The sequence below is a fragment of the Salmo salar genome, chromosome 11, assembly GCF_965601325.2.
Source record: "Salmo salar chromosome 11, fSalSal1, whole genome shotgun sequence".
Lineage (NCBI taxonomy): Eukaryota > Metazoa > Chordata > Actinopteri > Salmoniformes > Salmonidae > Salmo > Salmo salar.
In genome coordinates, this window is record NC_138301.1 from 22,250,433 (window position 1) to 22,273,889 (window position 23,457).

General features: G+C 45.0%; 1 protein-coding gene across 3 annotated transcripts in view; it reads left to right on the forward strand.

The window, feature by feature from the left end:
* The window catches only part of LOC106562242 (purine nucleoside phosphorylase), a 28,657-nt gene extending 6,836 nt beyond the window's left edge, over positions 1 to 21,821 (forward strand). The window contains exons 1-6 of one of the 3 annotated variants that reach the window (XM_014126996.3): positions 12,948 to 13,079; positions 16,735 to 16,904; positions 17,660 to 17,763; positions 18,162 to 18,337; positions 18,769 to 18,959; positions 20,222 to 21,821. In XM_014126996.3, coding sequence (XP_013982471.1) covers positions 13,057 to 13,079; positions 16,735 to 16,904; positions 17,660 to 17,763; positions 18,162 to 18,337; positions 18,769 to 18,959; positions 20,222 to 20,418 — 861 coding nt within the window. In that variant the 5' untranslated portion in view covers positions 12,948 to 13,056 and the 3' untranslated portion in view covers positions 20,419 to 21,821. Of the gene's footprint in view, positions 1 to 12,947; positions 13,080 to 15,038; positions 15,181 to 16,734; positions 16,905 to 17,659; positions 17,764 to 18,161; positions 18,338 to 18,768; positions 18,960 to 20,221 lie in introns of those variants that run through there. The other 2 variants (XM_082957812.1, XM_082957811.1) reach the window with 2 other exon arrangements.
* Positions 21,822 to 23,457: the final 1,636 nt, after the last annotated feature.

The window sequence follows — 23,457 nt, forward strand, 5'->3', positions numbered from 1 at the left end:
TGCACAATAAACCGATTCCAGCAATAAATCAACCATTCTTAAATACATATACACTTCATCATAGTGTTTTAACAAGCATGAAGCATACATCAATAAAAACGTGTATTTCATTCAGAAAGGTCCGGCCGGCCAGATAAGTAGGTCAGGCCAGATAGGTCCTTTCGGATAGGTAGGTCTAGCCAGATAGGTCAGGCCAGAAAGGTCCTTTCGGATAGGTAGGTCTAGCCAGATAGGTCAGGCCAGAAAGGTCCTTTCGGATAGGTAGGTCTAGCCAGATAGGTCAGGCCAGAAAGGTCCTTTCGGATAGGTAGGTCTAGCCAGATAGGTCAGGCCAGAAAGGTCCTTTCGGATAGGTAGGTCTAGCCAGATAGGTCAGGCCAGAAAGGTCCTTTCGGATAGGTAGGTCTAGCCAGATAGGTCAGGCCAGAAAGGTCCGGTTGGCCGGCCGGCCGGACGGCCAGATAGGTCAGGTCGGTCAGATAGGTAGGTTCGCGGCCAGCCAGATAGGTAGGTCCGGCCAGATAGGTCAGGCTGGCCAGATAGGTCAGGCCGGCCGGCCAGATAAGTAGGTTCTGCTGGCCGGCCAGATAGGTAGGCCAAGTTGGCTGGCAGGCCAGAGAGGTATGTTCGGTCGACCGGCCAGCCAGATAGATCCTGCCGGCCAGGTAGGTAGGTTCGTATAGGTGCGGTGAACAACCCATCATATTATGTGGACACCTGTTCAACTTAGTGGATTCGGCTATTTCAGCACCCGTTGCTGACAGGCCTAGAAAATCGAGCACACAGCCATGCAATGTACATAGACAAACATTTGCAGTAGAATGACTTTCAATGAGGCACCATCATATGAAGTCGGTTCATCAAATTTCTACCCTACTAGAGCTTCCCCGGTCAACTGTAATTGCTGTTATTGTGAAGTGGAAACATCTAGGAGCGACAACAGCTCAGCTGCGAAGTGGTAGGCCACACAAGCTCACAGAATGTGACCAGCGAGTGCTGAATCACGTAATGCGTAAAAATCATCTGTCCCCGGTTGCAACACTCACTACCGAGTTCCAAACTGCCTCTGGAAGCAACGTCAGCACAAATCTGTTCGTCAGGAGCTTCATGACATGGGTTTCCATGGCCGAGCAGCCGGCTGGAGTGGTGTAACGCTTGTCGCCATTGGACACTAAAGCAGTGGAAACGCGCTCTCTGAAGTGATGAATCACGAATCACCATCTGGTAGTCCAACGGACTAATCTTGGTTTGACGGACGCCAAGAAAACGCTACCTGCCGCAATGTATAGTGCAAACTGTAGATTTTGGTGGAGGAGGGACAATGCTCTGGGGCTGTTTTTCAAGGTTCAGGCTAGGCCCCTTACTTCTAGTGAAGGGAAATCTTAGCGCTACAGCATTCAATGACATTCTAGACGATTCTGTGCTTCCAACTTTGTGGCAACACTTTGGGGAATAACCTTTCCTGTTTCAGCATGACAATGCCACCGTGCACAAAACGAGGTCCATACAGAAATGGTTTGTCGAGATCGGTGTGAAATAACTTAATTTTTTTATTTAATTAACTAGACAAGTCAGTTAAGAACAAATTCTTATTTACAATGACGGCCCAAACTTGACTGGCCTGCACAGAGCCCTGACCTAAACCCCATCGAACACCTTTGGGATGAATTGGATCGCTGACTGCGAGCCAGGCCTATTTGCCTAAGATCAGTGCTCGACCTCACTAGTGCACTTGTGGCAGAATGGAAGCACGTCCCCACAGCAATGTTCAACTTGCAGTGGAAAGCCTTCCCAGAAGAGTGGAGGCTGTTAGAGCAGTAAAGGGGGTGACAAACTCCATATTACTGCCCATGATTTTGGAATGAGATGTTTGACGAGCAGGTGTCCACATCCTTTTGGCCACGTAGTGTATGCAGGGGCAGCTAGTAGAGCTTAATTGCAAATCACATGTTCATCATCATAAAGGCTGGAGTGAACTGTATGGAACAGTATCAGATGGAAAAATAAATAATACAAGAAGACATAATAATTTATGTCCATTAGACATACAGTTGAAGTCGGAAGTTTACATTCACTTAGATTGGAGTCATTAAAACTTGTTTTTCAACCACTCCCCAAATTTCTTGTTAACAAACTATAGTTTTGGCAAGTCGGTTAGGACATCTACTTTATGCATGACACAAGTAATTTTTCCAACAGTTGTTTACAGACAGATTATTTCACTTATAATTCACTGTATCACAATTCCAGTGGGTCAGAAGTTTACATACACTAAGTTGACTGTGCCTTTAAACAGTTTAGAAAATTCCAGGACATTATGTCATGGCTTTAGAAGCTTCTGATAGGCTAATTGACATAATTTGAGTCAATTGGAGGTGTACCTGTGGATGTATTTTAAGGCCTACCTTCAAAGTCAGTGCCTCTTTGCTTGACATCATGGGAAAATCAAAAGAAATCAGACAAGACCTCAGAAAATAAATTGTAGACCTGAACGTACTTTGGTGTGAAAAGTACAAATCAATCCCAGAACAACAGCAAAGGACCTTGTGAATATGCTGGAGGAAACAGGTACAAAAGTATCTATATCTTCAGTAAAACGAGTCCTATATCGACATAACCTGAAAGGCCGCTCAGCAAGGAAGAAGCCACTGCTCCAAAACCGCCATAAAAAAGCCAGACTACAGTTTGCAACTGCACATGGGGACAAATATCGTACTTTTTGGAGAAATGTACGATATTAACAGAACTGAACTGAAAAATAGAACTGTTTGGCCATAATGACCATCATTATGTTTGGAGGAAAAAGGGGGAGGCTTGCAACCCGAAGAACACCATCCCAACCGTGAAGCACGGGGGTGGCAGCATCATGTTGTGGGGGTGCTTTGCTGCAGGAGGGACTGGTGCACTTCACAAAATAGATGGCATCATGAGGAAAGAACATTATCTGGATTTATTGAAGCAACATCTCAAGACATCAGTCAAGAAGTTAAAGCTTGGTTGCAAATGGGTCTTCCAAATGGACAATGACCCCAAGCATACTTCCAAAGTTGTGTCAAAATGGCTTAAGGACAACAAAGTCAAGGTATTGGAGTGGCCATCACAAAGCCCTGACCTCAATCCTGTAGAAAATTTGTGGGCAGGACTGAAAAAGCGTGTGTGAGCAAGGAGGCCTACAAACCTGACTCGGTTACACCAGCTCTGTCAGGAGGAATGGGCCAAAATTCACCCAACTTATTGTGGGAAGCTTGTGGAAGGCTACCCCTAAACATTTGACCAAAGTTAAACATGTTAAAGGCAATGCTACCAAATACTAATTGAGTGTATGTAAACTTCTGACCCACTGGGAATGTGATGAAAGAAATAAAAGCTTAAATAAATCATTCTCTCTACTATTATTCTGACATTTCACATTCTTAAAATAAAGTGGTGATCCTAAATGATCAAAGACAGGGAATTTTTACTCAGATTAAATGTCAGGAATTGTGAAAAACTGAGTTTAAATGTATTTGGCTAAGGTGTATTTAAACTTCCGACTTCAACTGTATTAATAGGCAAATAGTATTTATTGTCTTAGTGCCTTCAGAAAGTATTCACACCCCTTGACTTTTTTACAGATTTTGTTGTGTTACAGCCTGAATTTAAAATGGATTAAATATAGATTTTGTGTCACTGGCCTACACACAATACCCCATAATGTCAAAGTGGATTTAAAAAAATAAATTAAAAAAATAACAAATGAAAAGCTGAAATGTCTTCAGTCAATAAGTATTCAACCCTTTTGTTATGGCAAGCCTAAATAAGTTCAGGAGTAAAAACAAGCCACATAATAAATTGCATTGACTCTCTGTGTGCAATAAAATTGTTTAACATGGTTTCTGAACGACTACCTCGTCTCTGTAACCCACAAACACACAATTATTTGTAAGGTCCCTCAGTCGAGCAGTGAGTTTCAAACACAGATTCAACCACAAAGACCAGGGAGGTTTACAATGCCTCGCAAAGAATGGCACCTATTTGTAGATGGGTAAAAATTAAAAAGCAGACACTGAATATCCATTTGAGCATGGTGAAGTTATTAATTACACGTTGGAAGGTGTATTGGATGGTGACACCTACTCTCGTTGCCTGCTGCACTACTGCTTGGATTCCAGCTGGCGATCTGTTCATCGTCTGCCCTGGTTGTCTGCTGTACAATATGCTGTACAATATGGTCTTGTTTCCATCTGATGCACATTCAGATGTCATAAATCAGCACTGCAGAGCTCTCCCTATCCTATGCCATGCCTTGATTGTATTACTGTTGATGATATCTGGAAATGTGCATGCACCCCCTGGCCCATCTACAGTTGCTTGCCCCAAATCTGACTTGTGCTCTGATATCTGCTTCACTGATTTCTGCTCTCGTAAAATCCTGGGTTTTCTACACGTTAACACTAGAAGCTTATTACGTAAAATAGATCAATTGAAAGTGTGGGTTCCCAGCTCCAATCCAGATGTGTTGGTCATTACTGAGATGTGGTTAAGGAAGAGTGTTTTGAAAACTGATGTTAACCTTTCTGGTTATAACCTTGCAAGTGGCAATCTTTACCAAGGATCACCTTCAGTGTTCGGTTGTCTCTACCAAGTCTGTCCCCAAACAATTTGATTTGCTGGTTTTAAGTATTAAACTTTCAAATAGCTCTTTGTTGACTGTTGCTGGGTGCTATTGTCCTCCATCAGCGCCGGCCTGTACCCTACCTGCCCTGACCTCTCTCCTGGCCCCTTACACTAAGTCTGAATTCGTCCTGCTAGGTGACCTAAACTGGGACATGCTTAAACCAACTGACCAAGTCCTAAAGCAATGGGACTCCCTAAATCTTTCTCAGATTATTACCGATCCCACAAGGTATGACTCCAAACACCCAGAAAAGGCTACTCTTCTTGATGTTATCCTCACAAATAATCCTGATAGGTATCAGTCTGGTGTTTTCTGTAATGACCTGTGTTCGTAATGGCTGCTCAGTGAAACGACCTGTCCTGATTTGACATAGACACTTGCTAAAAATGTTTAATGAGCAAGCCTTCCTTTATGAACTGGCCTCTGTAAAATGGTATAGAATCAGCTTGATCCCCTCTGTCAAAGACGCTTGGACCTTCTTTTTTTCTATATTTTCAGTGGTATTGTTAGCAAACACGCCCCCATAAAGAAAACGAGAATTAAAAACAGGTTCAGCCCCTGGTTCGACGGTAATCTTGCAAAGTTACTCTACCTCAAGAACTGCATTTGGACGAAATGAGAAGTAAGTGCACTCAGACGATCCGGAAGTTACTTTAAGGAGCAGTTCTCTCTCTGTGGGTCTAACCCCAAGAAGTTCTGGAAAACGGTTAAAGACCTGGAGAATAAACCCTCCTCCTCACAGCTGCACATGTCCCTTAAAGTTGATGTGGTTGTTACTGACAAGAAGCACATGGCTGAACTCTTTAATCACCACTTCATTAAGTCAGGATTCCTATTTGACTCAGCCATGCCTCCTTGCCCGTCCAACATTTCCTCGTCTCCCACCCCTTCTAATGAGACTATCCCCAATGCTTCTCCCTCTTTTTCCCCTGCCCCGCAACAAAGTTTCTCCCTGCAAGCAGTCACTGAGTCTGGGGTGCTTAAGGAGCTCCTGAAACTTGACCCCAAAAAAACATCTGGGTCAGATGGTTTAAACCTTTTCTTCTTTAAAACGGTCGAAGATAGGCTTGGCGATGATAGGGGCAGCAACCTTAACCTGTCTCTCCTTTCTTGGGAGGTACCCATTGCTTGGAAGGCAGCCACGGTTCGTCCTTTATTTAAAGGGGGAGATCAAGCTGATCCTAACTGTTATAGGCCTTTCTATTTTGCCCTGTTTATCAAAAGTGTTGGAAAAACTTGTCAATAATCAACTGACTGGCATTCTCTCAAAGAGTGCAGTGTATAAAGTCAGAAAATCTGCTGTCTCAGCCACTGCCTGTCACCAAGGAAGTACCCCAAGGCTCAATCCTAGGCCCCACGCTCTTCTCAATTACATCAACAACATAGCTCAGGAAGTAAGAAGCTCTCTCCTCCATTTATGTGCAGATGATACAGTCTTATACTCAGATGGCCTCTCACTGGATTTTGTGTTAAATGCTCTACAACAAAGCTTTCTTAGTGTCCAACAAGCTTTCTCTACCCTTAACCTTGTTCTGAACACCTCCAAAACAAAGGTCATGTGGTTTGGTAAGAAGAATGCCCCTCTCCCCACAGGTGTGATTACTACCTCTAAGGGTTTAGAGCTTGAGGTAGTCACCTCATACAAGTACTTGTGTGTTTGACTAGACAGTACACTGTCCTTCTCTCAGCACATATCAAAGCTGCAGGCTAAAGTTAAATCTAGACTTGGTCGCTCCTCTTTCACTCCAGCTGCCAAACTAAACATGATTCAGAAACCATCCTACCCATGCTAGACTACGGAGACATAATTTATAGATCGGCAGGTAAGGGTGCTCTCAAGAGGCTAGATGTTCTTTACCATTCGGACATCAGATTTGCCACCAATGCTCCTTATAGGACACATCACTGCACTCTATACTCCTCTGTAAACTGGTCATCTCTGTATACCTGTCGCAAGACCCACTGGTTGATGCTTATTTATAAAATCCTCTTAGGCCTCACTCCCCCCTATCTGAGATATCTACTGCAGCCATCATCATCCACATATAACACCTGTTCTACCAGTCACATTCTGTTAAAAGTCCCCAAAGCACACGCATCCCTGGGTTGCTCGTCTTTTCAGTTCGCTGCAGCTAGCAACTGGAACGAGCTGCTACAAACATTCAAACTGGACAGTCTTATCTCAATCTCTTCATTCAAAGACTCAATCATAGACACTCTTACTGACAGTTGTGGCTGCTTTGCGTGATGCATTGTTGTCTCTACCTTCTTGCCCTTTGTGCTGTTGTCTGTGCCCAATAATGTTTGTACCATGTTTTGTGCTGCTACCATGTTGTGTTGCTACAATGTTGTGTAATGTTGTTTCTACCATGCTGTGTTGTCATAGATTGCTGCCTTGCTATGTTGTTGTCTTAGGTCTCTCTTTATGTAGTGTTGTGTTGTCTCTCTTGTCGTGATGTGTGTTTTGTCCTATATTCATATTATCTATATTTTGTATTTTTAATCCCCGTCCCCGTAGGAGGCCTTTTGCCTTTTGGTAGGCCGAACTTGCCTAGTTAAATAAAGGTTAAATAAAATTGTGTTTTTAAAAATACACCCAGTCACTACAAAGATACAGGTGTCCTTCCTAACTCAGATGCCGAAGAGGAAGGAAACCGCTCAGGGATTTCATCATGAGGCCAATGGTGACTTCAAAACAGTTACAGAGTTTAATGGCTGGCATAGGAGAAAACAAAGGATGGATCAACTGTCACACCCTGATCTGTTTCACTTGTCTTTGTGCTTGTCTCCACCCTCTCCAGGTGTTACCCATCTTCCCCATGTGTTCTCTGTTTGTCTGTTGCCAGTTCGTTTTTTTTTGTCAACCCTACCAGCGGTTTTCCCGTGCTCCTGTTTTTCTCTTGTTCCTGTTTCTAGTTTTCCCAGTTTTTACCATTCTGCCTGCCCTGACCCTGAGCCTGCCTGCTGTTCTGTACCTTGTCACACCACCTTGGATTACTGACCCCTGCCTGCCCTGAGCCTGCCTGCTGTTCTGTACCTTGTCACACCACCTTGGATTACTGACCCCTGCCTGCCCTGAGCCTGCCTGCCATTCTGTACCTTTCGGACTCTGCTCTGGATTACTGACCTCTGCCTGCCATTGACCTGTCGTTTGCCTGCCCTGCTGTTTAGTAATAAGCTTTTGTTACTTCGAAACTGTCTGCATCTGGTTCTTCTCCTGAGCCTTGATATCAACAACATTGTAGTTACTCCACAATAATAACCTAATTGAAAGTTTGAAAAGAAGCAAGCCTGTACAGAAAAAATGTGGCAAAGAAATTTACTTTATGTCCTGAATACAGCACAACACATCACTGAGTAACATTCTTCATATTTTCAAGCATGTTGGTGGCTGCATCATGTTTATGGGTATGCTTGTAATCGGCAAGGACTAGGGAGTTTCTTTTGGATAAAAACAAACAGAATAGAACTAAGCACAGACAAAATCCTAGAGGAAAACCTGGTTCAGTCTGCTTTCCAGCAGACACTGGGAGACAAATTCACCTTTCAGCACGACAATAACCTACAACACAGGGGCCAAATATACACTGGAGGGACTGGCCTAGTTACAGTTTCGACTTAGTTCATCTTGAAAATCTATGGCAAAACTTTAAAATGGCTGTCTAGCAATGACCAACAACCCACTTGACAGAGCTTGAAGAATTAAAAAAATAATAATGTGTAAATATTGTACAATCCAGGTGTACAAAGCTCTTAGAGACTTTCCCAGAAATACTCACAGCTGTAATCGCTGTCAAAGATGATTCTAACATGTATTGACTCAGGGGTATGAATACTTATGTAAATTAGATATTTGTGTTTTTAATTTTCAATAAATGTCATTATGGGTTATTGAGTGTTGACATGTTTTTTTTATTCAGGCTGCAACAACAAAATGTGGAACAAGTCAAGGTGTATGAATACTTTCTGAAGGAGCAAAACTGAAATAGCCCATCATTTATAAAAAAAAATGGGTCAATGAATGGGTCACATAAGAAATGTAATTCTTGTTCATGGCTGTTTAGTACTGAGGGTAAGACAATACTACTGTGCCCCACAGAGTTATACGACAAGCTTTTTGTTTTTATTGTATTTTTATTTAGAAAAAATTCATAACTTTGATTGTCAGAAAACAGTGCAAGAAGACATTTCTCTTCAAGGACACGCATCCAATTCGCTGACTATCATTGCAGCTATCAACACAGGACCGTATGTGTTATGAGGGTGTGAGCCGAAATGAGGGGCGGAAACGAGTGGGGGAATTGAGGGGCGGAAACGAGGGGCAGGAAATCAGAACGGGGAAGCTATCCTGATGGATGAGACACCTGAAAGTTGTCTTTCTTCATATTTGACAGTCAACAGTCCATTCATTTGGACAACGCTTTCTGAATAACATAACTACTACATATTCACCATCTGCAACACTGTAAAAAAGCTTCACTAATCACTACAAGCGAAAACTGGGCAGCATCCTCGAATGCTGCACCTCTGGAATTGAATTCGTTAGCTAAGCTGCTAGCTCTGAGTTTCAGGGCGACAGTACATTTTCTATCTGAAATCTGCAGAATATTAAACATGACTGTGGGTGAATATATATGTACATACAAGGTAAACAATCTACAATTCAACGATCAGGAACTTCAAATTCCGTGGTGTATTTTCGACTTCTTCTCTTTAAATTGGCACAGAAAAATGTCCTGAAAAGATTGGCGAATCGGGATGATAGGAATAGGAAGTTGGATTTCCATAGATTCAAACAACATATAGATCATGTTGATGATGATTTGTCCAAACCGCAGAAAAAAAAACTAGAAACGCATCTCCAAGTTGTAAAATTAGCAGAGATTGGACCAGAACGGCGCCGCTGAAAGAGGCATGTACTAGCTCCAGTTGTCACGTCCTGACCAGTATAAGGGTTATTTGTTATTGTAGTTTGGTCAGGATGTGGCAGAGGGTATTTGTTTTATGTGGTTCGGGGTGGTGTTTTTTGTAGAAGGGTATTTGATTTAGGTATTCCGGGGTTTTTGGGCACTGTTCCTTGTTAATGTATTTCTATGTTTAGTCTAGTTAGTTGTATTTCTATGTTTAGGTTAATGGGGGGTTGGACTCTCAATTGGAGGCAGGTGCTTTCTCGTTGCCTCTGATTGAGAGTCCTATATATGGGTATGTGTTTGGTTTAGTGTTTGTGGGAGATTGTTTCTTGTTTTGCGTGTGTGAGCCTGACAAGACTGTTTTGTTGATCGTTTGTTCTTCTTTTGTTATTTTGGTGTTCACTTTAAGGTAAAATAAATACAAGATGACATCCACATTCCTGCTGCGTTTTGGTCCTCCATTCCCGACGACAACCGTGACAGAATCTCCCACCACAAACGGACCAAGCAGCGAAGGAAGGAGCAACAGGTGGACTTTAAAGAGCAAAGGGATTTTGAGATGGACTGGCGGGAGAAATGGACCTGGGAGGAAATTCTGGAAGGGGCTGGACCTGGGCACCAGGCTGGGGAATACCGTCGCCCAAGGGAGGAAATTGAGGCAGCCAAGGCGGAGAGGCGGATGTACGAGGCCTTGTACGCGCAGAGGGAGAAGCACGAGAGACACCCCCAATAATTGTTTTGGGGGGGCACACGGGTAGTTTGGCTGGGCCAAGGATGAGCCATAAGCCAGCTACCCGTGTTTATATGGAGGACCGTATGGAGTGGAGGGCGCCGTGTTTTGCTAAAGTGCGCACAATCTCGCCCATACGCACGCACAGTCCAGTGCGAGTTATTCCAGCCCCTCGCAGATGCTGTGCTAGAGTGGGCATCCAGTCCGGTAGGAGGATGCCTGTGCAGCGCGTCTGGTCACCGGTGCGCCTCCTAGGACCAGGCTACCCTACGCCCGCTCTACGCACGGCAAACATCAGGCCCCTGCACAGCCCAGTTCGCCCTGTACTAGCACCCCGCTCGTACAGGGCTACTAGTTCCATCCAGCCAGGACGGGTTGTGCAGGAGGTGAGATCAAGACCGCCTGTGCGCCTCCATGGCCCGGTGTTTCCAGTTCCTGTCTCTTGTGCGGACCCGGAAGTGCGAAACCCCAGTCTGGCACGTCCAGTACCAGCACCACGCACCAGGCTTCCAGTGCGTCAACCCAGTCCGACTCGGCCTGTTCCCGCTCCCCGCACTAGCCCTGAGGTGCGTGTCCCCAGGCTGATACCTCCAGTACCAGCACCACGCATCAGGCTTCCAGTGCGTCAGCCCAGCCTCGAGAGTCCGGCAACAGTGTGCAGTCAGGAGTCGCCAGAGCTGCCCGCCAGTCAGGAGTCGCCAGAGCTGCCCGCCAGTCAGGAGTCGCCAGAGCTGCCCGCCAGTCAGGAGTCGCCAGAGCTGCCCGCCAGTCAGGAGTCACCAGAGCTGCCCGCCAGTCAGGAGTCGCCAGAGCGGCCCGCCAGTCAGGAGTCGCCAGAGCTGCCCGCCAGTCAGGAGTCACCAGAGCTGCCCGCCAGTCAGGAGTCACCAGAGCTGCCCGTCTGCCCGAATCAGCCAGAGCCGCCCGTCTGCCCGGATCAGCCAGAGCCGCCCGTCTGCCGGGGTCAGCCAGAGCGGCCCGTCTGCCCGGATCAGCCAGAGCGGCCCGTCTGCCCGGATCAGCCAGAGCGGCCCGTCTGCCCGGATCAGCCAGAGCGGCCCGTCTGCCCGGATCAGCCAGAGCGGCCCGTCTGCCCGGATCAGCCAGAGAGGCCCGTCTGCCCGGATCAGCCAGAGAGGCCCGTCTGCCCGGATCAGCCAGAGCGGCCCGTCGCGCCGGATCAGCCAGAGCGGCCCGTCGCGCCGGATCTGCCAGAGCGGCCCGTCGCGCCGGATCTGCCAGAGCGGCCCGTCGCGCCGGATCTGCCAGAGTGGCCCGTCTACCCGGAACCGAGGGGGTCTGCCTGTGACCCGGAACCGAGGGGGTCTGCCTGTGACCCGGAACCGAGGGGGTCTGCCTGTGACCCGGCACCGAGGGGGTCTGCCTGTGACCCGGAACCGAAGGGATCTGCCTGTGACCCAGAACCGGGTGAGTCTGCCTATGACCCGGAACCAAAGGAGTCTAGCAGCAACCCGGAACTGAGTAAATCTATTAATGATCCAGAACTAAATATAAGTAACTGTGTTTCAAATGAGTCTGCCGACAGTGTGGAATGGAAGAGGTCTGCCTACGATCCGGAACGAGGGGAGTCTGCCTACGGCCCGAAACGGATTAAGTCTGTCTGCATTCTGGAGGACAGTAGGCCGGAGCCTGAACCACCACCTGTATAGTTGGGTTAGGGAGGGGGGGTGTAGCACAAGTGCCGTCGGTGACGGCAGCCACCCTCCCTTCCCTCCCTTTAGTTTAGGGGGAATTTTTTTGTTGTTGTTTTGGGTTTTGTTTATTTATGAGGTGCATCCGGGGTCTGCACCTTTGGGGGGGGGGGGGGGTACTGTCACGTCCTGACCAGTATAAGGGTTATTTGTTAATGTAGTTTGGTCAGGACGTGGCAGAGGGTATTTGTTTTATGTGGTTCGGGGTGGTGTTTTTTGTAGAAGGGTATTTGATTTAGGTATTCCGGGGTTTTTGGGCACACGCTGCAGTTTTTGGGCACTGTTCCTTGTTAATGTATTTCTATGTTTAGTCTAGTTAGTTGTATTTCTATGTTTAGGTTAATGGGGGGTTGGACTCTCAATTGGAGGCAGGTGCTTTCTCGTTGCCTCTGATTGAGAGTCCTATATATGGGTATGTGTTTGGTTTAGTGTTTGTGGGAGATTGTTTCTTGTTTTGCATGTGTGAGCCTGACAAGACTGTTTTGTTGATTGTTCGTTCTTCTTTTGTTATTTTGGTGTTCACTTTAAGGTAAAATAAATACAAGATGACATCCACATTCCTGCTGCGTTTTGGTCCTCCATTCCCGACGACAACCGTGACACCAGTTACAATGAAATAATGCATTTCCAGTAACAACATAGTCAAATACAAGTTAACAAAGGTAATACCAACACACTGATGAACACTGTCGTGTATTTTAATGTTATGATGGCGAGAAAAGGGTGTTTTTAACATTGATTAAGTAGTATCCCCTTGAGTGAAGTCGTATTTTCCTGCATTCTAAGAGCAGTGTATGAACTATATATATATCCTTATTTTATTTGTATTTTTTGTGGCCTCTTGGGCCCCTCACAGGTCTGGGCCAAGGGGCTTCAGCCCCGGTAAGCCCTTGCATTAAGCCGGCCCTGGCCCTCAAGCCAGTCCACGTGCTGCACTATTGTCAATCCACCCCGTGAGCGAATCAGTCCACTCCATCTTTCAAGCCGAAAGCTGTATCACAGACAGCGAGATAAATAAATCTAACAATTTCCTCAACCGTCGTCGACATGTCATCCACCAGCGAGAGCAGGTACGATAAATAAACGACTACATGATATTAGGCTGGGTCAGAAGGAATAAACCTTAATCTATCACCTCATAAACTTGTTTCGCCTATTCGAATTAACCATTAACTCGGGCACAACCAGATCATTGCCATAGCAACGGAGATCATTCCTGGTAGAGAATTTGACATTACAGTGAGAAAGCGCAAGAGTAATGTGGCGGCAGTAGCTCTCGTTTCTGATAACGCCCCCGGTCAAAGTGACAGGTAGATAGCCAAAACGTCCTTCCCATATGATTCAAAGAGGATGGAAGGAAATAGACTACAGATGGCCAGTTTGAATTCGATGAGAGCTTGCCTATATTGCACACAATATATCCACGCTGCAGCCTAAACACTGCAGGCTATGCTTGCACAATATTAGGCTATAAGCCTATACTCTCTTAGAAAAAGGGTTTCAAACGTGTTCTTCGGGTGACCCAATAGGCATTTGTGTAAAGTACTTAAGTAAAAATACTTAAATGTACTACTTAAGATGTTTTTGGGATATCTGTACTTCACTATATATTTTTGCTAACTTTTACTTTTACACCGTTAAAGAAAATAATGTAGGCAACGTTTTACTCCATACATTTTCCCTGGCACGCAAAGGTACTAAATGCATTTCGAATGCTTAGCAGGACAGGAAAATGGTCCAATTCACACACTTATCAAGAGAACACCCTGGTCATCCCTACTGCTTCTGATCTGGCAGACTCACTAAACACAAATGCTTCGTTTGTAAATGATGTGTGTTAGAGTGTGCCCCTGGCTATCCATAAATTAAAATAATAAGAAAATGATGCCATCTGATTTGCTTAATATAAGGAATGTGAAATTATGTATACTTTTTATATTTTTATTTTTGCAATTACGTTTACTTTTGATACTTAAGTATATATAAAACCAAATGCATGTAGACTTTTACTCAAGTAGTATTTTACTGGGTCATTTTCTATTAAGGTATATTTACTTTTACTCAAGTATGACAATTGGGTACTTTTTCACCACTGTCCCTTGCCGGTTCCAGGTAAAACCCTTTTGGTTCCAGGTAGAACCATTTTGGGTTCCATGTAGAACCCTCTGTAGAAAGGATTCCACCTGGAAGCCGAAACGGTTCTACTTGGAACCAAAAGGGTTCTCCTATGGGGAACGCTGAATAACCCTTTTAGGTTCAGGATAGCATCTTTTTTCTGAGAGTGTAGGCATGAGTTTCATTTAGGTAGCTTATAGAAAGTTTTGAATAGTTTATGTGGTAACACTTTATTTTAATGTTCCGTAATAAATCATTTATTAATCATTACTCACACATTTATAACCTTTAATAATAATAAGTAAAGTATTTTTGCAGTCCCTAATCTAAAGTGATCGCTGTTTAACCCTAACCCTTACCTACCCTAACCTAACCTAACCCCAATCCTTAATAGTGTGCAATCTTTTTGTAAATGTCTTATAAATAGTTGAATATGGACCGTATTAAAGTGTAACTGTCTATTTAGCATACAAACTACAGAGGCAGCTCACCCTACAAAAAAACGATGCTAAAACATGCAGGATTCCGCTGCATAATTTCAAGATTCAAACTTGAAAACTCATCAGTCACTGGAGTTGTTTTCCTGCACAGCTACAGGAGGGACTAGGCTAGGGAGAGATTAGAATTCAGAGAACATGCCTCTCTAGGCTGCTCCTGAGAAGAAATACTGTATATCAGGGCTTTTTGTTGTAGCCTACATTAGGCCTGTTTGGTATTCAAATGCTCTGAACGAGGCTGCTGTGTTGTGGTCGGTCCCGCTTCCGTATTCATAGTGCAATGGGACAGGAACGTTGCCAGAGCAACCGCCAGGACCTTCGACAGCTCTGTGTGGGAGGGAAGGCATGGGGCAATGTTGGGCAATCTAGTTTCCCCTGTTGCGCACTCCGTGCTCATCGTTTGTTTTCTGGTTTCTCAGTACTTTTCTGCTTTCTCAGACATGAGCAGTCGTGCAAGTTGAGTCTGTGGATGCCCCATGTGGCAGGTGATTTTTTTTTTACTGATTACAACTAGATGCAAAGAATTCCAGTAGTCTGGTCTTTCTGGTTCAACACACACGTGAGTGGTGATGTGTGTGTGTGTTTGTGTATGTGTGCATCCCCTGTGTGTAGTGGAAAATAGCTATTTTACATTTTCGGCAAGTAATCATAATCTTTGGGCAACAAAAATATATTACTTGCCCAATGGGCAAATGTCTTTGAGACCTGAATGTCAATTCCTGCATTCTATAGGATGAACTAGACTAGACTAGACTATTTGCTTCTTTGCTTGCCTAGTTCCCCTTAACTTAGTACCCCATTGTTCCCTTTCCTATAGCCCTTCCTCTAGTTACCTTTTCTTGCAACCTCTCACCCATTACTGCCTTTAAGAGCTCTATACACCGAGAGAGAGGGAGAGCATTAACCACACTGATTGCTCTCTTCAGTGGCTTCTCATGTCAGAGAACTCTAGTCCACTCCATCCCCACAGACCATCTTTCTTTCTTTCTTTCTTTCTTTCTTTCTTTCTTTCTTTCTTTCTTCTTTCTTTCTTTCTTTCTTTCTTTCTTTCTTTCTTTCTTTCTCTAACTCACTCTGTCTGTCTGTCTGTCTGTCTGTCTGTCTGTCTGTCTGTCTGTCTGTCTGTCTGTCTGTCTGTCTGTCTGTCTGTCTGTCTGTCTGTCTGTCTGTCTTTCTCTAACTCACTCTGTCTGTCTGTCTGTCTGTCTGTCTGTCTGTCTGTCTGTCTGTCTGTCTGTCTGTCTGTCTGTCTGTCTGTCTGTCTGTCTGTCTGTCTGTCTGTCTGTCTGTCTGTTTGTTTGTCTGTCTGTCTCTAACTCTCTCTCTCTCTCTCTCTGTCCTTGCCTTCAGGACAGAGTGAGAGATGTCTACTCACCCAGTGAATTGAATTGATTGAATTTGATGAATTGCTCAAGCCATTCCACCCCCACCTCCCACCCCCCATGACCAAGGCTATCACAAGCTCGTTTATCCCTGCTGGCTGATGGGGTTTATTTACGCATCCTAACCCTCCAATCAGGCTTCAGGGCCCACTTGTTGGAAGTGTGTGCATGCACACACACTCACACATCACCACCCACGCGTGTGTGTTGAGTATCGCATTTTGATGTGTGTGTAAGGGACTGCTTGCTTGCTGTGCTCCAGTGGATTTGCTTATGGAGGCTACTCGGCCTGTGATTCATCACCATCCTGCCAAGTTACCTTGCCCAGGGCCTGAGCTAAACGCTCCACTGCAGTAGTGGGACAAAACTGCATTTACACCCCCCAAATCCTTCCCTTTGCCCCTAACCCTTCACTGTTGGCTCTTTCTTCTTTCTTCTTCTTTCTTTCTTCTTCTTTCTTTCTTTCTTTCTTTCTTTCTTCTTCTCTCTCTCTCTCTCTCTCTCTCTCTCTCTCTCTCTCTCTCTCTCTCTCTCTCTCTCTCTCTCTCTCTCTCTCTCTCTCTCTCTCTCTCTCTCTCTCTCTCTCTCTCTCTCTCCTCTCTCTCTCTCTCTCTCTCTCTCTCTCTCTCTCTCTCTCTCTCTCTCTCTCTCTCTCTCTCTCTCTCTCTCTCTCTCTCTCTCTCTCTCTCTCTCTCTCTCTCTCTCTCTCATTATCTCTCTCCACTTCGCAGGTACACCTATGAGCAGTACAAGGAGACAGCTGATTGGCTGCTGGAGCGTACACAGCACATGCCCAAGGTGGCCATCATCTGTGGTTCTGGACTGGGAGGGCTGGCAGACTTACTGGAGAATAGTGTAGCCTTCCCTTATAAAGACATCCCTCACTTCCCTCAGAGCACAGGTACAGTATACACGCATAACCTTGAAGACTTCTTATCTCTGACACAGTGTTGTGAGTCTGTAGCTTAACATCTTCTTCACCTCAAAGCACATGACTACATTGCATAATAAAGTTCTAAAGCCATGTCATCAACATTGGTCTCAGGTGACATCATTAATGAGGGACCATGGTGAGTAGATGGGGGGGGTAGCTGGGTTGTTTTCCTACTCAGGTGTAAGCTCTGGGGTACAGGGCTTAATCACACCTCAGGGGGTAGGGGAACTGGCCCTGCCACTGAGACACACAGGGAGAGGCCCACCTACTAAACACACACACCAAACTCCACCATACTGCACACCAGGTAGACTGGTCTGTTAGTGCTTTGACCTGCAACTTGACCCCATTTCCTCATCTGTCTCCCTTAATCCCATCCCATGTAGGGTAACATACGTGTGTATGTATGTGTGTGTGTTTGCGTGCGCATGTGTGTGTGCAACACCTCGTCGGGCACAAATCTGGCAAGGAAGTTGGTGTATTTAGTGTGAATGTGCCAGTGCACCACAAGCTGCCGGTGGAACCTTAATTGTGGAGGACAGACTCCTAGTAATGGCTGGAACTAAATAATGCAATGGTATCAAACACATGGTTCCATGTTGTTCATACCATTCCATTCACTCCATCACAGCCATTATTGTGAGCCGTCCTCCCCTCAGCAGCCTCCTGTGCCGTGCACGTATTTGTGTATGTCTCTCTCTTTCTCTCCCTCTTTCTATCAGTGCCAGGCCATGCTGGGAATCTGGTGTTCGGGGAGCTGCAAGGGAAGGCCTGTGTTTGTATGCAGGGCAGGTTCCATTACTATGAGGGCTACAGCATTGCCATGGTTAGACTGCCTCTTCCGCTCTGAAACATAATGCAACACACATTCAGCACATACCATGCTGTGTATGCTATGCTTTCCATAAAAAGTATTTTGAAGACAAATTGCTGTAAAATAAAGACATGCAATAAACATATGCAACTGATACTGTCTAAGCAGGACCTAAGCTTGTTACAGAGTGCTGTATTGGATTCTGCTGTGTCACTGTCCAACATGAAGCTCCTAGACTACTCTGACCACAGGACTGGCAGATGACATTATAGTTGAGACAGCAGTGGGCTGCTGAGTCCTAAGTAAAGACAGCTGATTAACGTGATGATGCTCTCTGTCACTCCAAGACACTGTAACGGTGTAGGTCCACTCTGACTGCTGAAGTACTGTATATTCTGTGTGTTGTGCAGGTGACGTACCCGGTGCGTGTGTTTACTCTGCTTGGGGTGGAGACGTTGATAGTGACCAACGCTGCAGGAGGACTGAACCCTAAGTTCAATGTTGGTGACGTCATGTTGATCAGAGACCACATCAATATGCCAGGCCTGGCCGGGATCAACCCTCTGAGGGGACACAACGATGACAGGTGAGACAGTCAAACAGGTGCCTCTGATCATCAGTGAGCCTCCCAAACACTGAGGCCAAATGACCATAAATGACACCCTATTCTATGGGGTTCTGTCCTATGCACTTTCTACTGTATTGAGAATAGACTGTAATTTGAGATTTGTCATGTTTGAGTCTGAACTAGCAATTCAAGTGCCTCTAAGCAGTCATCGCTAAGGCACTGATAATGAGATGTCGATAACCTAAATGGAGTTATTACGATAATGAGTCATTTAGCTGTGATGAGCCCTTATTACCATCATTAGGTGCTTTGATTGTTGATGGTATGTGTGGACTTTAAAAAAGTACACTTTGGCGTGTGAAGTTTTGGGGTGTATGTTTGTGTGTGTGTTAACTCTACTGTTCTGTGTGTGTGTGTGTGTGTGTGTGTGTGTGTGTGCGTGTGTGTAGGTTTGGTGTACGGTTCCCCTGCATGTCGGATGCGTATGATGCAGACCTGGGCCGTTTGGCTCGAGAGGTGGCAGAGGAGCAGGGCTGTTCCTCTTTCCTCCAACAGGGGGTGTACTGCAATGTGGGCGGCCCCGCCTTCGAGACAGTGGCAGAGAGCAAGATTCTGCTAAGCCTGGGGGCAGACGCTGTGGGTGGGTACAAGACACTGATTTATGGTCAGCTTTCAGATCTGTGCTAAAGGGAAACTTGTACCTTCAGGGAGCACATCAGGCCTCTGATGTGTATACTGTCTTCTGACTGAGGAAATGGAGAAGGCTCTCCCCAAGAGCACTCTATCTGAAAGAGAGTGCCCCGGCTCTACATATTTTACTGGTTTGTGACTCACTGACACCGCCCCCCGGTTAGAGGGGAATAAAGCAGCCAAAGAATGAACACACAGGAACTTTATTTAAACACACTGAGGAAGATGAATATGTTGATGCATATGGGGATGAAAAGTGGGAGAGGTTGTGGAATGGTAGTGGATTTTGGGCATGCACACCTCCCACAAGTCCAGAGATATTATTGCGTCCAGTTGTTGATGGGCAGAGACCTGCTTGAGGGAGACTGCAAGTATTGTGTGACCTGTATAATCAAGAGCATGGGCAAATGTCCGGCCCCCTACTAACCTCCCTAGCAACCTATCAGGGCACATCTGACACAGGTCAGGGAGAGTTTGAGAGGCAGGTTTATGGGGCCCCCTAGACTCTCAGGCTCCAGTTGTGGGTGATGGGGAGTGGAGTGTGAAGCTCAGGGTTTGTTAGGTGCTAATACCAGTCACTGGAATTTGTAATACTATCTAACCAATGACACCATCAATAACACACACACACACACACACACACACACACACACACACACACACACACACACACACACACACACACACACACACACACACACACACACACACACACACACGAAGAGCTGCATGCAGCTAGAAACAAAATTAGGAACAAACAAACGGATGTTAATAACAGAAAACGTCAGGTGCTCCTCTCTCTCTAACACACATCAGGTGCCATCCCACTGGGCACAAACTGGCTGAATCAACAGTGTTTCCACGTAATTTCAATGAAACCAACGTGGAATAGACGTTGAATTGACGTCTGTGCGCAGGGGGATATCTATGCCAATGGGTTCAGCTTCAGGGGTCACAGTTCAATTGATCTGAACCCTGAGTGGTGTCAGTTAGAGGGTAACAGGTTGACAGGGAGGAAGCTGTACATGTTATCCTTTGACATGACTCATTTTCTGGGTCTCCCCCTCCCCCTATCTTTCCCTTCCCCTCTTTATCCCCTGTCTTCACACACCCACACCCTCCTATATCACTTTCTCTCTCTCCCTCTGTCTCCCTCTGACCTCTCCCTTTTATCTCTGTCTTGCTCCCTGTCTCTTGCTCCCTCTCACTCAGGTATGAGTACAGTGCCAGAAGTGATAGTGGCTCGTCACAGTGGTCTGCGTGTGTTTGGCCTGTCTCTCATCACCAACCGCGTGGTGTCAGAGTATGGCAGCCAGGACCGCGTCAACCATGAGGAGGTGCTGGAAATCACCCAGCGACGCACACAGGACCTGCAGAAACTCATCATCAACCTCCTGGCCCGAATATAGATACACACACTATCTGATAGTGATGTTCAATTTATTTTTGATTTATTTCACCTTTATTTAACCAGGTAGGCTAGTTGAGAACAAGTTCTCATTTACAACAGCGACCTGGCCAAGATAAAGCAAAGCAGTTCGACACATACAACAACACAGAGTTACACATGGAATAAACCAACATACAGTCAATAATACAGTAGAGAAAGTCTATATACAGGGTGTGCACATTTTGATTTTACCTTTATTTAACTAGGCAAGTCAGTTAAGAACAAATTCTTATTTTCAACAACAGCCTAGGAACAGTGGGTTAACTGCCTTGTTCAGGGGCAGAACAACAGATTTGTACCTTGTCAGCTCGGGGATTTGATCTTGCAACTTTTCCGTTACTAGTCTAACGCTCTAACCACTAGGCTACGCTGGATAAGGGTGGATAAGGGAGCTAAGGCAATAAATAGGCCATGGTGGCGAAGTAATTGCAATATAGCAATTAAACACAGGAATGGTAGATGTGCAGAAGATAAATGTGCAAGTAGAGATACTGGGGTGCAAAGAAGCAAGATAAATAAATAAATACAGTATGGGGATGAGATAGTTGGATGGGCTATTTACAGATGGGCTATGTACAGGTGCAGTGATCTGTGAGCTGCTCTGACAGCTGGTACTTAAAGCTAGTGAGGGAGATATGAGTCTCCAGCTTCAGTGATTTTTGCAGTTCGTTCCAGTCATTGGCAGCAGAGAACTGGAAGGAAAGGCAGCTAAAGGAAGAATTGGCATTGGGGGTGATCGCCAAAGTTGAGGATCGGCAGGATGGTCAGTTTTACGAGGGTATGTTTGGCAGCATGAGTGAAGGATGCTTTGTTGCGAAATAGGAAGCCGATTCTAGATTTAATTTTGGATTGGAGATGCTTAAGGTGAGTCTGGAAGGAGAGTTTACAGTCTAACCAGACACCTAGGTATTTGTAGTTGTCCACATATTCTAAGTCAGAACCGTCCAATACTGTCAGTACAATAAAAACTAAGGACAGCTTTAATCAGAGAGATACGAGTGTATCTGATTCCACACACTGTATCCAAATCAGTATTTGTGAGTTATTAATATGTGCCTGAGATTGAGAGGACTTGGAACTCAACTCCACCTTATTATTGTCCACATCTGATTATTCTTTCTTAAGTAATATCTTATTTTCTTGAAAAAGCTGACGCTGATATTCCATTCAGTCCAAAGTCATTTTTGTAACTATCTTTCTAAAAATAAATGAATACATTATATTATAGTTATCTGTTATTTTACTGACAGTATTGACAGTTTTAATTTATTAATATAAAAGGTTTTATTATTCTATGAACATAATGTCTAACCGTGCATCTCTTCTGAAACACTCTTGTGAAATAAAAGGCACCATTCCGATCATGTGTGTCTACCTCTATGTTCAACTGCCTTTAAGTTCATCAATCTATTAATCAAATGGTTTGGTAAGTTAAACCAATATTGCTTCTCTGATCATGTTACATCGAAAGAGAAGGAAGAGAGGAAGAGTGGGAATGGGGAGATGGAGAGATGCTAGAGTAAGTCTCATTGATCCAAGCAGGAGATGTGGTGAAACTACAGAAGACAAGAAAGGTATTGTCATCAATAACATGGATCAATAACCAAATGGAGAGAGGGATGGAGATAGAAGAATAGTGAGGAACTAGAGAGAAATGATGAAGGGAGAGTATTGCAGTTGCATAGAGGGGATGACGGGCAGGATCTACTGTAAGTAAAATGACCTCTTGGTTTAGGATGAGCTCCCTGAACACCCACCCTAAACACACACATGCCTAATGGAAACACACACACGTCAGGCATACTCTCATCCCACATAGCTCTACCCCAGCTATGGAGTTAAAAATATATATATATTTTTTTAATTAAAATGGTCTGAAAAGCCTGTTATACACCTGCCCACCTCCTTTATGCCCCCTCCCTCCCCCATGTCCCTGATTGTGTTATAATGTGCACGTTATCTTTTATTAATATCTATCACATTCTAGCCATTTCCTCCTCACTCTAATTTACATTTAAATGCTAAATATGCAGATGACGTTTTTTTTAAGGACGTTACCCTGATTGAAAATTTACTTTCAAATGATCCATGGGGGGTGCAGTGAGAGTGGCATGCTAAAATAATACCCTCACCTTCTTATCAGCAGATTAAATGTAATGGCCTTTCTGATGACAGGATGGTTAACTAAAGGGATTAGGTCTGAGGTCACTGTGCAGTATGTGTGTTAGTGCGTGTATACATGCATGTGTGGGGATATTTTTGTGTTCAGGTAAACCTTGCGTGAGGATTTAATGGACATATTCATGTGAGAGCTGATCAGTGGTCCATCTACTCTAACTACTACACCCTACTCTCTCTTCCAATCTCTCTATTGCTCCCTCTCCCCCCTCTCCCCCCTCTCCCCTCTATCTCTCCTCTCCCCCTCTCTCTCTCCTCTCCCCCTCTCTCTCCTCTCCCCAGAGAGATCAGAGCAGAGGGAAACACTGCTATATACACTGTCTGTAATTATTATTCATACAGTATAGATTTCACAACAGGGGTCCTCTCTCTCGTAATTTCACTCTAATCAATACACAACACTGCTATGTGGAGATAAAATGCTTTTCTCTCTCCCTTTCCCCCTTGAAATGTCTATCTCTCTCTCTCTCTCTCTCTTTCTCTCTCTCTCTCTCTCTCTCTCTCTCTCTCTCTCTCACACGCACCTTCAGGCTTTATCAAAGCTTCTGGAGCCTCAAATAGAAAGAATGGGAGAAAAGTGAGAAGAAAATAGATAAAGGATGAGTGGGGATATCCCCCATACCAGAGCCTAAAGAGGCTTTATTATACTTTAGTGGCAGTACAATATAGTTCTCCAACTGTGTGATATGATTTGTGCCAGCTATGAGGTTGAATGGCCAAGGAGTCTGAGGGGAAACTTAAATCTAAACAGACCCTATAGAAGAGCTGGGCTTACTGCGAGGGAGATGGGGCAGTGAGAGAGGGATGCATTGATGGATGG